At 39.7% G+C, this 14162-nt stretch overlaps 1 protein-coding gene across 3 annotated transcripts in view; it reads right to left on the minus strand.

The window, feature by feature from the left end:
- MORC4 (MORC family CW-type zinc finger 4) overlaps positions 1–14162 on the minus strand; it is a 52725-nt gene that overhangs the window by 36039 nt on the left and 2524 nt on the right. For 2 of the 3 annotated variants that reach the window (XM_019661479.1, XM_019661478.1), the window contains exons 3-5: positions 8590–8722; positions 3048–3265; positions 2183–2330 (exon numbers count right to left, since the gene is read on the minus strand). In XM_019661479.1, coding sequence (XP_019517024.1) covers positions 2183–2330; positions 3048–3265; positions 8590–8722 — 499 coding nt within the window. The remainder of the gene's footprint in view (positions 1–2182; positions 2331–3047; positions 3266–8589; positions 8723–14162) is intronic. The other variant, XM_019661480.1, reaches the window with a different exon arrangement.

A 14162-nucleotide genomic window follows, 5' to 3' on the forward strand; every position in this document is an offset into this window, starting at 1 on the left:
GCCAAAACTCAGGTACCTATTTCTTTTCCTGACTACCAGTACTAAGGAACTACAAATTATTTGGTTTGAAGACTACACAATATTTCCAGTCTAAACAGATCTACTATGCTTCATAGAACTGATAATGCCAAGTACAGAAGGAAAGAAAAAAAAGAGGAAAGTGGGTATGTATGTGATCTGATAAATCAAATGGATGTCAGCTATATCCTCGAAGAAGGACCTTATAATAGATCCCAAATTTCTGGGTATTGTTGGGTAGGTCATTCAACATCATTCTCCCTAACTGAATAAATAGATGAATCAAAACCTACTTCTTCTAACTTCAGGACTAGTATAAGAACTAATGAAATACCAAGATTTCCCCGGATCTAATCATATTTTGTTGAAGGAACAGCATATATTTGCTAGTCCTCTATAGTAGCATTTATGGAATTTCATTTAAATATAATAGTACTCATTCCTTTCATAAGGGCCTTTCTTCTTCTCATAACCCTTTTCGACCACTTAGCTTTGGTCCATTCCAAGACCCTGGGCTATATCACTAACAACTGCCAGGGCAAAGAGCCAAGACCCATCTTTGTTCCTGGAAAAAACTCAAAACAAATGATGGGTTATGGAGGAAACATATATATCAGAACAATAGTTTCTAAAATGTGTTCTGTTGAACAGTAGTTCCCCAAAATACTCTTAAATAAGAGGAAAGGAGGGAGGAAGGGAGAGAAGGATGGAGGGAGGGAGGGAGGGTAAGATGGGTTGGTTACCTGATCAAATAAAATTGACAAGCAATTCCTGGCTCTCAGAGCCACCTCAAAGGTCTAGTGATACCTCCCTCATACTTCAGGCTCCGCAAGCTCAGAGATGCTGTGGTAAAAATGTAGCTCCTCCCTCAGGCCTGGACCAGAGCCATTATGGTATGGAGTTTGTATAAAGCCCATGTCTCTATAATAGTATATTCTGGATTTTCTAGGATAATCCTGATTGTTGCTACCCCACCCCACTCTAACTCTGAGAGGGTTCCCTTGTCTTCCTTGCCCCTCACCATTCACCATCCAAGGAAACGAGGGCTGAAGAAATTGTTGTTGAAACTGGGGAATACTGCATACTATATTGTTCTCTTAAATATTTTCAATGCATATTGAAATAACATTAGCATATTAAAGCCTCTTTATTGCAAATAAGTCCTACAATAAAGCAACATGGTAGATTTTAAGCCAGCTTTTCCCAGTTATTTGACCATGGAATCCTTTATTTACATAACACTTAGTACCATATAACTGAGAAACATTGTACAAAGAAAAAAGTCTGCTTAATGTGTTTAAATCACTGGAAGTACCTCAGAAAAATGATATTATTTGAGGTTTTCCCAGTAGGGCAAATATCTAAACGACCAATATGTGAAAAATCTTACATTTTTTTTCTTTTTAATGTACTTTCTATACAAACCAGCATGGTTTTTATGTAAGTTTAACTCAGCTAAGAAATAAGGTGAAATACTTGACTTAAGGAGAAAAAGAATGAATATATCTGATACACTGTTCTATTACGCATAAGAGTAACACCTGTATTTTATATTAAACATTTTTAGGTTTTAGTGGTCACTGTTAAATGTATTCCATTTGACATGACAAGATTAAACAAATGACATATCCTACAGTATTTCTAGATTGTTTTATTAGCTCTCAACACATGACCTGAAGTCATCTTCATTATAGTTCAAATTTCTCTGCTTTTAAGATTTTTCTACTTCTAATCCAGCTACTCTAAAGCACTAATACTGAGCGTCGTTGTTTTTAAAGATCATGTTGTGCTTTATTACCCTAATGTTTCTTTCTCATTCTTCATTTTCATTGTCAAGTAGGTGAAATAACTATCATTTACCTACCTCAAAACAGTGTCCATGAATATAAAATATTTATAATGGATTCCTAAAATTTTAGAATAATATTGAACTGTTGATTATTTGTAGCAATCAGTATAAGCATGTATCCACCCTAAGAAGCTCCACATTTTACAAATAAGAACCACTACCTCAAAAAGAGCTGTGGTTCTAAGAAAGGTAAGGAAAAGTATGCAGTGAGAAACAAATATCAGTTATCTACTCTGTTTCTCTAGAAATTTATTAAAATGTGCTTCATCATACTGCCTTTGCTTATTATCATCTATCACCCTTGGAATACTATACCTGCGGATGTTCCAAATGAGAACACGAGTGCCTTTTTTGCCTGGGATGGCATCAAACTGGGACAGCAGGTCATTTTCACTGTTGAAAATTGAATAGTTCAAGATGGCTTCTAGGCTGGGCAAGGAATCCTCAGTAATAATCATTTTTTGTAAAACCAAATACAGTCAAAGGAAAATTAATATTTTAAGAGGATGCTATCAGGAAGATCTGCCTTTTGGGTTTTATGTTTAGACAAAGTATGGACATACAGACATGAGGCATGGGCATTATTGCTACAGAAGAAAAGAAAGGGGAAAATGAAGAAAGGTTGTAGAAACAAACATAAAAATCAGTTATCCCTGTAGTCAAAGAGACAAGTAAATAAAGACAGTTCTATAAGGAATAGATCAAAGGCTTCATTTTTAGACTCTTTGGAAGCAATGAGTTCAAACTTTACTGCTATATTGCTTGGGTCAAACAGAAATAATAGCTTGTCCAGGGATACGGAAATGAGCTATTCTGCCATCAGATAAGCTGATGAATAGACTGTTTCTAGGAGTATGATGCTCTGTAGCTACCTTCAGGCAGAAAAACAGAGAAGGCCCAGAGAATTCTGCCAAGGGAATGGAGAGGGAAAGACAGAGATCAAATCACATAACAATGAAAATTACCATACAACAAAAACATTTCTAAGCTATGGCCAATGGTCCATTCATTTTCAAAATATTTAATGGGGGGAAATTCCAGTTAAATTTAAGACAGTTGAGTACCTCTTTAAATATGAAAACATTTGATAGCTGGATTTGACCTGAAGAAAGAGGTTTCTATCAAAATAGTCAGATGCGACTAATTTTTAACCAACATTCTCCATTTTCAGAAAGGATATTGTTTTGCTGGTTGAATGGAACAATTGGTACAATAACTGCCTGGGCGTGGACACACTCCAGGTAGGTCTGTGATAGGAGTCCAACTGTGAGAGTACTCCCATTCTTGGTGAAGACAAGAGCATCCTTTCCTAGCCGCATGGAGCCTGACTTGAAACCATTACCAAAGACTCCGATGGGACACTGGCTCTTCTTTATTACTTTATCTGTAAAGCCAAAGCTGTAATTACACAAGAAAAAATAAATCAGAAAATAGAAACTAGAAAGGTAAAAAGCATCCTAAGATAGGTGACAGGCAGAATGTTTAGCTTACAAATGAACAACACTTGTAAAAAGCCCTTTTTTTCCTACTTTTGATCCTTCTGGGCAAAACTATTAAGTTAAAAGCATAGGAAATTACTATGGGGTAATGGGACTGATTTTCCTGCGTGGTTGTATGTACATAAACACTTCCACTACATCAGAGTCACACTTTATAAATGTAAAGGCAGCCTCTTTTTGCTAACAGAGATAGCTGGAGAAGGCCATGGGTAGCTTTCATGTCTAGATAAAATAGCTCTGATTGCTAACAGTAAGGTTAGGGTCAGATTCAAAGGGTGGTTATCTCAGTACACCCTAGAGATGGTAATGAAAGTACCAGATAGTGGCACTGGTCAGAGGTACTCGACTAGGCATCCCCTAACCTGGTTATATCACCCTCCAAAAATCTGAATTTCAGAGGTTATATATCTTACCAATTTCAACTCTCCACCCAAAATGTAACTCTTCCAATTCTTACCCTCCGCTCCATCTGCTGGGACAGTTCATTGGAATGTGGCCAAGGGATAAAAATAGGTAGTTCTGCCTCTGAATATCAGCAAACAGCTGCAGTATAAAGTCTCTCTTGTTCTATTAAGGGCCTTTCATTGAGTCACCTCAACAATCTCTTTAGCCCCTTATGATCAGCTTAATCTGGGAGCCATATCCTTTCCCTTTCATATATTCTCCATTCAAATATACAACAAAATAACAGAACCAAAATTTAAAGATATGAAATCTGGAAAATGATGATTATCTTCCTCAGATATCTTAGCTCACCACACATAAAACTAACTTTAAGGATTCTCTCCAGATTGTCTAAATTTACAATGCTGTACACTGCCACTCATTCAATAAATATTTCCCGAGTACCTAGTATGTGCTATGCATTGCGCTAAGCACTGGAGATACAACTGTTAATTTAAAAAAAAAATGGTTCTTGCCCTTGTGGTTCACAGTCTAAGGAAAGATTTCATATATTACAGATTACATGCTTCTCCAGCATGGATGAAATGGACATTCTATATGTGAGATCTGAACAGCTTGGCCTTGGCTCTTCCTCTTTTGAGCAAGGTTGAGTTGCCTGGTTTCCACATCCTGAAGGCTGTGGTTTGTGTTTGCTCTCTAAGAAAGAGTACCACCTTTTAAATTTTCTGTTTCAAACTGTTATATGATAATACCATTAAGTCCTTCTTGAGTAGATGCTTTACAGAAGCTTTGTGTATCCTACAAAAAAAATCTAACCACATAAAAAGGTAATTTCTAGGGCAGTCATTCTTTTGAAAATTCCAAAAGAGCACAGGGTTCCTGCTCTGTATAGGCCTTAGTATTCCAGGAAATAAATTTATAGAAGTTGGTAAGATTCAGGCATTCCTATTGCTCTTGTGAAGAACTGGCTAGAAAAGATGTGGTCCTAATGAGGATTAAATTATATACTGTATGCACAATATATTATAAAGTAATATTCAAATTTTAATCTTTTTTTTTAAGATTTTTTTATTGGGAAATCGGGGGAAGGGGAACAGACAAGTTGCTGTCCTTTTGTTCTTCAGTCTAGTTGTGGAGGACGTTGCTTCACTGACCCATGTTGGTATTATCATTCCGCTCTTCCCGGGTGATGCAGATTGGTCGCCGGCCTCTGGACGGCCGCTCACAGTGGCTCTTGGCAGCTCACACCAGCTGCCAGCCGCTCACGCTGGCTGCCAGCCACACATGGTAGCTTATGGCTGCCCACTGCAGCCTACGCCATCGCCGGCAACTCACAGCAGCCCAGCTCCAGGTTGAGCTGTTGTTCAGCATCTTAGCTGCGGAGGGCAGTGTCACTGGCCCTCATATGTGGGATCCAAACCGTGGCCCTCTGGCGTCCCAAGCTGGCTCTTAACCAACATGCCCCTCGGCGGGCCCTATAGCTGCTTTTAATCCTTGACCTTTCAAAGGTTTTCCACTTGCTAAAAAAAAAGGCAGCTGAATATATAGACTAACTGGTTCACACACTAACCACAGAAGTTAAAGAGAAATAATTGTGGACCTTAAAGAAATTTAATGATAGTTTAATGATAAACTTTTCTTTTTTAATTTGATTTTCATGGGATTCTGTATTTATGGGAAAAACTGTTGCTGCAATGACGTAACTGTTTTATTATCTTGAAAATAGGAATTGTAGCATAAAGAGCTGGCTAGGATTATAAGAAATGTTATAGAGCAAACAGAATTTCTGTAGGGTTAATAATTTTGCATAACTATGTCTATTTTTTTCAAATCTAAAAGCAATATGCCCCAAAACCAAAAAAAAATTAATATACTTAATAATAATTTTCACAGCTACCTCGAAAGTTCAATTATTTGAAAAAGAAATTGTGGTAAGTGGAATCCTTGGCTAGAAGTTAAACTGGATTAAATGATCTCTTCTAAATACATGGGAACTCCTAACACATTCCAGTTTAAGATACGATCAAGGGCCGGCTGAGTGGCTCAGCTGGTTAAGGGCTCACTTGGGAACACCAGCTCTGAGCAGCAGGGCTGCGGTTTGGATCCCACATTGAAGGCCAGTGACGCTTGCCCTCTACAGCTAAGATGATGAACAACCGCTCGACCTGGAGCTGGGCTGCTGTGAGTCGCCGGCGACGGCATAGGCTGCAGCAGGGCTGCCGTGAGCTATGTGAGTGGCTGGCAGCCAGCATGAGTGGCTGGTAGCTGGTGTGAGCTACCAGGAGCCACTGTGAGCGGCCGACCAATGACCGGCGACTGATTGCCTCACCCAGGAAGAGCACAATGATCATACCAACATGGGCCAGTGAAGCGACGTCCTCCACAACTAGACTGAAGAACAAAACATCAATTTGTCTACCTGTCTGTTCCCCTTCCCCGATTCCCCAGTGCTGTTACCCTCCCCTGAATTCCCCAATAAAATCTTTAAAAAAAAAAGATACGATCAAAAATAAAAACCAGCACATATACTCTACATAATCCAGGGCTCATTAAAAAATACAATAAAATTATTTTTTAAATATGAGGAAAAATTGCTGAGCTCAAATTAGTGGGAAACATAGAGCCGGCTGAGTGGCGTGATGGTTAAGAACTGGCTTGGGATGCCAGAGGGCCCCGGTTCGGATCCCACATATGAGGGCCAGTGACACTGCCCTCCGCAGCTAAGATGCTGAACAACAGCTCAACCTGGAGCTGGGCTGCCATGAGTCGCCGGCGACGGCGTAGGCTGCAGCCCCTGCTGCAGTGGGTTGCCATGGGCTTCCAAGCCAGCAGCCAGCGTGAGCGGCCAGCAGCCGCAGTGAGAGGCCGTCCAGAAGCCGGCGACTGATCTGCCTCGCCCGGGAAGAGCGCAATGATGGTGCCAACTTGGGCCAGTGAAGCAACGTCCTCCACAGCTAGACTGAAGAACAAAACCACAGCAACTTGTCTGTTCCCCTTCCCCGAATTCGCCAGCACTGTTCCCATCCCCCCAATTCCCCAATAAAAATCTTTAAAAAAAATTAGTGGGAAACATACTTGGCATGATAATGCCAAAAAAATGCTATGGGTAAAGAAGTTTCTGCCTGTTTTGCTCTGTTTTGTTCCTTGGGAAAGGAACTAAATTTTAAATGAATGATACTCATCCTTCATATTTCAACTCAAATGTCATTGCTTCAGGGCAGCCTTTTTTTTTTATTCTACAGATTAGAACAGATCCCTCGTTATATGCGCTCACAGAAACTGTACTCTTCTTCACAGCACTTACCACTAGGTAGGACAGCCTATTTAGTTGTATTACTACTCAAGCCTTTTCTGTCTTTCTCACTAAACTGTTAGCCCCTTGAGAGTGAGGATCATGTCTGTCTGGTTCACCACTATATCTCCAGTGACATGCAGATAGATGGTCACTTAAAATTTGTTGAATGAATCTGGAACGAAAATTGCAGCAATTATTTTGAAACCATCTTCCTTCTTCCACCTGCGTTGTAAGTCTAAGCACCAACTTTCACCAATGTAGCTCCACAGACAAAATAAGAGGTGGTAAGATTTGCTGAGCCCACTATTTGACACATATGTCAGTCACTGGGATAAGGTGTGGAGGGAAGGAGTCATTAAGATGATTTAGAACGAAACAAAACTAGCACACACAAAATTAGACATATAAATATTCTGGTTCCATCCTATCTAAAATCATATCTTCCTTAATATAAAATATTAACTTTAGGGTATGAAAGTGATGCTATAAGCTAAAAAACAGTGCCAGCTCCATAACTTCACTAACATGCCAGCCACATTCTTATATCACTTCCAGAAGCTTTCCTCAAATATTCTTCTAATTATAAGGGTCTGAGACACAAGATACACAATCTGCTCAGTGGTAAAACGTAACCAAATTTATAATTGGTTATGCCCAAATTTTACTTCTTTTCTTTGATCGATCAAAGGGATTTCCCTCCAAACAGGGTTATAGAATTAGAATACCTTCAAAGAGAACTACAACCAAATGCATGTTTTCCATTTCTATAGATTGAAACCCTTTTCCTCCTACAGAACCCCTCCATTGTTACTCATGCTTCAGCACTAGGTTCAGGAAGCCCTGTAAAGAATAATCAACCTCATCTGCTAAAAAAGGAAGAGAGAAGGAAGGAGTTAAGGAAACACTTATCGCACACTGAGTGATATGTGAAGATAATAAGGTACAAACTTACATTCTCAACTACAAACCTTTTCAAGTAATTAAATGAACTGAAAGTGGCAACTGAAACCCATATCACCAGGTTCAGGCAATAGAAATCTGTGTCACCTAACTTTGCAATTCTACTGCAAAACCTTCAAAGATTATATATATGAATGTCTTCTATTTGTTCTTCTCTTTGCCTGAACTCTTACCCTTTGTTCCTGCTCCTTTACCTTGTAAAATTCTACTACTCACCCTTATATCTCAGCTTAAAAATCATGTCATCTACAGGCTTTTCCTGACCTCCTGGATCAGATTGGGTTCCTCTGATGACTTATCCCACTGCATCCTATATTTTCTTATTATTGCACTTATTTTTTTATTATGATTCCTGATTAATTGTCTGAATTGCCAGCTAGGCTATAAGTTCTCTGAGGGCAAGGACAGTGTCTATTTCATAATCAGTACCCTGGCACATAATAGATGCTTAATAAATATCTGTTAAATACATAAGGGGAAAGTAAAATACTAAATAAAATCATTAAGCCTTAAATAGAGTTCATGAACTCCAGACAAGAGAAAAAGAATGAAGGCATTTTTACCTGAGCATCCGGTGTAGTTTATGAGGCGTCATCCCGCATCCATCATCAGTGAAGGTCAAACAAGATTTACCCTTGACCTCCTCGACATCTATGAAGACCGTTCTGGCGGATACATCTGGATCAACAGCGTTATCTGAAAAAGGTAGAAATCTGTGATATTAGAGCTCTTTTCCTAATATTCTGTTAAAATCTCCAGTTCAGTGCCCCCAAGACAGAGTAACTTTCCTTTACTCCCTTCATAAGGTTGTCCCAAAAGGTGAGCAGGAAGCATTAAGTAGTGCACTTCCGAGGTTATGGGGAACAAGCGATATGATGGCTGATCGGGTTATAAGCTGGTTATTAGATTTCATATAATGACTGATCTGCAATCTACCTTTCTCCCTCCAAACTTCAGGGTATGTGGGGAAAATAACTCCTCCTATATACAAAGCACTTTGCTCTCTCTTCATCTTATTACTTCTTGTCTTTTAGCCACTTCACTGCTCATGAACACATACAGTAAAGGGTGGCTGTAGACAAGAGCTGAATCACAATTTTGGTACAAATAGATGCATATTACACACACTACCGTTCATTTGTGAAAAATGTTCTAGTGTTTATATCACCTCCTCTGCTAAAGAACACAGATATTATCACCATCCTTGTTTATAGCCTAAGAGGTATTGAAAATACTAGAGGTTAAAATCAAAACTAACTGCCCGCCTAGATCCCAGTGATGGCAACAAGCTTGCTTAGAGAGGAGTAATTCTGCTTAGGTACACTGTAATAGTCTTAAAAGTGAGGCCGTCCAACCCTCACTAAGTAAGGCACATAGAATTAAAGCTAAAAAAATAGAGTTCCACGATTCTTCCTGAGTTAGGTCTTCATAATGGGTTACTTATTTAAGATTCCAAAGACATCAAATATACCCATACTCATACGCACCATGTCCACAACCCCAGGGGATGTTGTTGTCTAGTGGCCACATCTTTTTGCCAGAGGTGCCAGTTTACATAATGGTCAGTGTAAACGTCTCATTAGGACTCACTGGCCCAAGTGGGAGGGCAGTTTGTGCAATCTGGTGGATAGGTTCCTTAAGCACTCCTGTCTCTACTAGTTCTTTAATCAAGACTGAGACCTTCCCTTCCACCCTTTCCCCTTTCCCTGGCATCCTATACTGCTTTCCTGATATCATGTGGCCGGGCTGGGAGATCCAGGTGGGAGGCTGGCGGCAAACTGGTCCCACTACCACTGCTCAAACTGTGACATTTACACAGTGGGAACATCCCTTACAAACAAGAGAAGTATTACACATATTCAAAATATCAGTTTTTACAATATAATTAACAGTATTAGTTATAACCACTTGGATGTATGGAATGTCCATCAAATAAAAAAGACAGGTTAATTTCCAGGGCCACAATGATGCTGCCAGAATCAGTGATAAAACTGTCACGGATTGTAACCCGAAAAAGTCTTAACAGAAGTAAGGTATCACCAATAGCCCCGGAAAGGGGTTAAAAGATCTGATGTAGCAATCTTTAAGGACTGGGTGGGGTCAAAACCGTGTGTCATGTGCTAAAGCAAGTGGGCCAACTTTTGGCAGTAATTATAAATTTAACATGCAAGAGTGGCTTTATCAGAAATACATGCTTTACTTCATTTAAAAGGCAGGAGTTGTTTTTTCTTTATCTGACAGGAGGATTCAGCATTGTGAAGCTGCCTCCATTGTTTCAAGAAACTACTTGGCAAGCAGACCCTGAATTGTTTTAAGACCCATCAGTCACTCCTGCTGGCAGAAAGCCAGGGCCATTGAGACTGATACTTTTAATTTGTCAACCAACAAGACATCACTTCTAATTTGAAAATTTTGGACGTTGAGAAATTTTTTGTAATACTTGATGAACATTCACAATTCAACACGTAACACATATCAACTCCAATTCCATGTTTATATAGCAGTGAATTCAATGAATCAGCTCACAGGCTTCTCACAAAATCACTTTTACGTTTTTCCTCTTTTCTCCAAATGTTGCCCAAATTTTACTAGGTGATTTTTTACAGGAACACACCACAGAGTTTTAATACAGGCACTTGGGGAGTTATAAGGTAAGCTAGCTGCTTCTGGCTGCCAGGAGCAGCTAGACATGTTATCTCCTTGGCTGGAAGCTGCGGGGAGAGGGCATGCAAGAGGCCAGGGTCAGCTGGAGCAGCGGGCAGCAAGACATCAGCAGGCAGGCTGCAGCTGCTTACCTCTTGCTTCCAAAAATTTATCAATACTTAGCATAAGCTACCAGATCCCTGGAAATCTATTTTCTCCTGTGGCCCAGCCCACGCAGCCTTATGAGCAGGTAGGCCAATGAGAGAACCCTGACTCCTCTCCTCTCATCCACTACTTAGGGAAGAGCTGCACTAGCAGATCCTGGGATGTCTTTATCCCCTAACCTGGCCCACAATCTCATTTGCTATCAGATCCCAAAGTCTTATGTCTCCTAACCTGGCCCATGACACCCTTGGGTGGGAGGACCTTTCTCTACCTCCCCTTGCCTACCACTTAGGCAAAAGCATGAAAAACCAGATCATAGGCAATCTACCTTAGCCCTTGACCCGGTCCATCTGACCCCTGGTTTTCTAACAAAGCATTGTAACTGAAGCCTCATACCTCATCTGAACCTGGGAGGCAACGAAAACCTGCCCTTATGACAGCTTCACTGGAGAGAGAGAGCTCTCAGTGGCACTGGCGAGTGGGGACATGGCTTTGAGGTAGCACTGCACAAGCCTCTCATTTTCTTCTGTCCCAGAATGGCCTATGTGGATATCCTGCAAGTTCGCCACAACCAAGCTGCTGCCCTACAAATATCCTGCAAGTATCTAAAAGTATTCTTATCTAAAATTAAGGTCATCCTTAAATGTAAGGCCTGAAACCATAAAACTCCTAGAAGAAAATATAGGGTCTAAATTTGCAGACATTACTCTGAGCAATATTTTTATTAATACATCCCCACGGGCAAGGGAAGTAAAAGAAAAAATGAACATATGGGACTACATCAAACTTAAAAGATTTTTCACAACAAAGGAAACCACCAGTAAAACAAAGGAAGCCTACTGAATGGGAGAAGATATTTGTCAACGATATATCTGATAAGGGGTTAATAGCCAAAATTTATAAAACACTCATGCAACTCAACACCAAAAAAACAAACCACCCAATTAAAAAATGGGCAGAGGATATGAAGAGGCATTTTTCTAAAGAGGACATACAGATGGCCAACAGGCATATGAAAAAATGCTCAACGTCACTAATCACTAGAGATATGCAAATAAAAACCACAATGAGATACCACTTCACTCCAGGCAGAATGGCTATCATCAATGAATCAACAAACAACAAGTGCAGGCGAGGTTGTGGGGAAAAGGGAACCCAGATGCACTGTTGGTGGGACTGCAGATTAGTGCAGCCACTATGGAGATCGGTATGGAGGTATCTCAAAAAACTGGAAATGGAACTACCTTATGATCCAGCAATTCCACCCTTAGGTATTTATCCAGAAAAACGCAAGACATTAATTTGAAAAAATATATGCACCCATATGTTCATTGTGGCGCTATTCACAAGAGCCAAGACTTGGAAACAACCAAAATACCCATCGGTAGACGACTGGATTAAGAAACTGGTACATTTACACAATGGAGTATTACTCAGCTATAAAGAACAAGGAAATCATTCCATTTGCAATGATATGGGTGGACCTAGAGAACATTATGCTAAGTGAAATAAGTCAGAGAAAGACAAATAGCATATGATATCACTTATATGTGGAATCTAAAAAACCAAATAAATGAGAAATGTAAACAGAAATAGTCTTAGAGACACAGAAGAAAAACTGAGGGTTGCTAGTTGGGAGGGGGTTGGGATGAAGGAGAAGGGGAAAGGAGGAGACAATACAAACTGGTAACTACAAAATGACCTCAGGGACAGAAAAGACAGTCTGGGGACTATAATCAATAATGTTGTAAATATTTTTTAGGGGGCCAGATGGACTCATGTCTTGTTAGGGAGACCACTACATAGACGATGTAAAGAAAGGCCTGACCACCGCACTGTATTTCTGAAGCTGATGTTGAATAATATTGTATGTCAACTATAATTATATGTACATACAGTCACGGGATGTGGAGTAGAGTGTGGGAATGAAGTCAATGGAATTGTAAGAGATAAGTATGATATCGGGGGTGGGAGGGCAGTGGATTGGGGTAGGGGGGTTGTTACTTTCTGAGGGGTGAAAAGGATAACTATTGCATTGTTCTGTACACTTGAAACTAATAATAATAAAAAAATAAAATTAACGTCATCTTCTTACACAAGCTATTGTTCTTCCTGTCCCCTATACACACACATAGTATCAGCATTCAAATGATCAACAGTTTGCAATTTGAAGGTCATTTTTTTATCCCACCCTCTCTCTTACCCTATACATTCCCTAGGCTCTCTCACATCTTGCTATTTCTATTCCCATTGTCACTTTCTTAGTTTATAGAGTTTATTCCCTCTCACCTGGATTATTGCGATAACCTCCTAACCAGTCTTTCAAAGCCACATCTCTCTCTTCTCCAGCCCATTTTACATGGTGCTGCAAGATTATCTTTCCTGGAGCACAGCTGTGATCATGACATTCCCCTGTTCATAAAACTTCAGACTAAAACGCCAAATACCCAAACCTCCCAGTGATATCCTGGTCTCAGTCCATCTTTCTAACCTCATTCCCTACTTGGTGCTTGGAGTAAAGAGACGTGTGTTTGAGTCCTGGATCTGCCACTTACTAGACACGTAACTTTGGAAAAGTCAATTAAATGCACTGAGCCTCTGTATCCATACCTGCATCATCATCATCATCATCATCACCGATGCCATTTACCTCAAACGGTAAACTTAAAAATTTATTTGTGAAAGCTCTTTGTAAACTCTCTAAGGACCTAGAGTTTTAACTATCTGTGAACTCCATGCTCTAATTAAACTCAACTACTCAGTATTCTTCATGCTTTTGTTCACACAGTTGTTCCTTTTGCCTGGAATGCCCTCCCCTCCCCACACCCATATCCACATGTCCCAATCCTTCAAATCTCAGCTCAAATGTCGCCTTCTCTACAAAGCCTTTCCTAACCCTCCTCTTCCTGGTAAGCTGGTAGTTTTCCCTCCCTTCTCTGAACTCCCACAGCACTCAATGTGTGTACTTTTGCTGATACATTGCTTTCTATTTTGTTGTTACACAAAGCATGAACCATCTTTATATATTTTATCTCCCTTATTAGGAGAGTGAATTTTTTTACCTACCATGGTAGCCTTGCCCACAGTGAGTACTCAATAAATACTGAATTAATGATTCACTAGAAAATTAATGCACAAGTGGAGGTGAAAACTGTTGAAGGAAAACCTAAAATAAAAGCTTTGGATTACCAGTTAACACTTTGCTCTCCCTTTTCTCGATTATTAATATGACCACAAATAGTTATGATTTGTGTTAAAATCTGTATTTGTATGTACGTATGCAGGTTTGTGCCTATATATATATATATATATATATATATATATATAT

The sequence above is a fragment of the Hipposideros armiger genome, unplaced genomic scaffold (assembly GCF_001890085.2).
Source record: "Hipposideros armiger isolate ML-2016 unplaced genomic scaffold, ASM189008v1 scaffold_350, whole genome shotgun sequence".
NCBI lineage: Eukaryota > Metazoa > Chordata > Mammalia > Chiroptera > Hipposideridae > Hipposideros > Hipposideros armiger.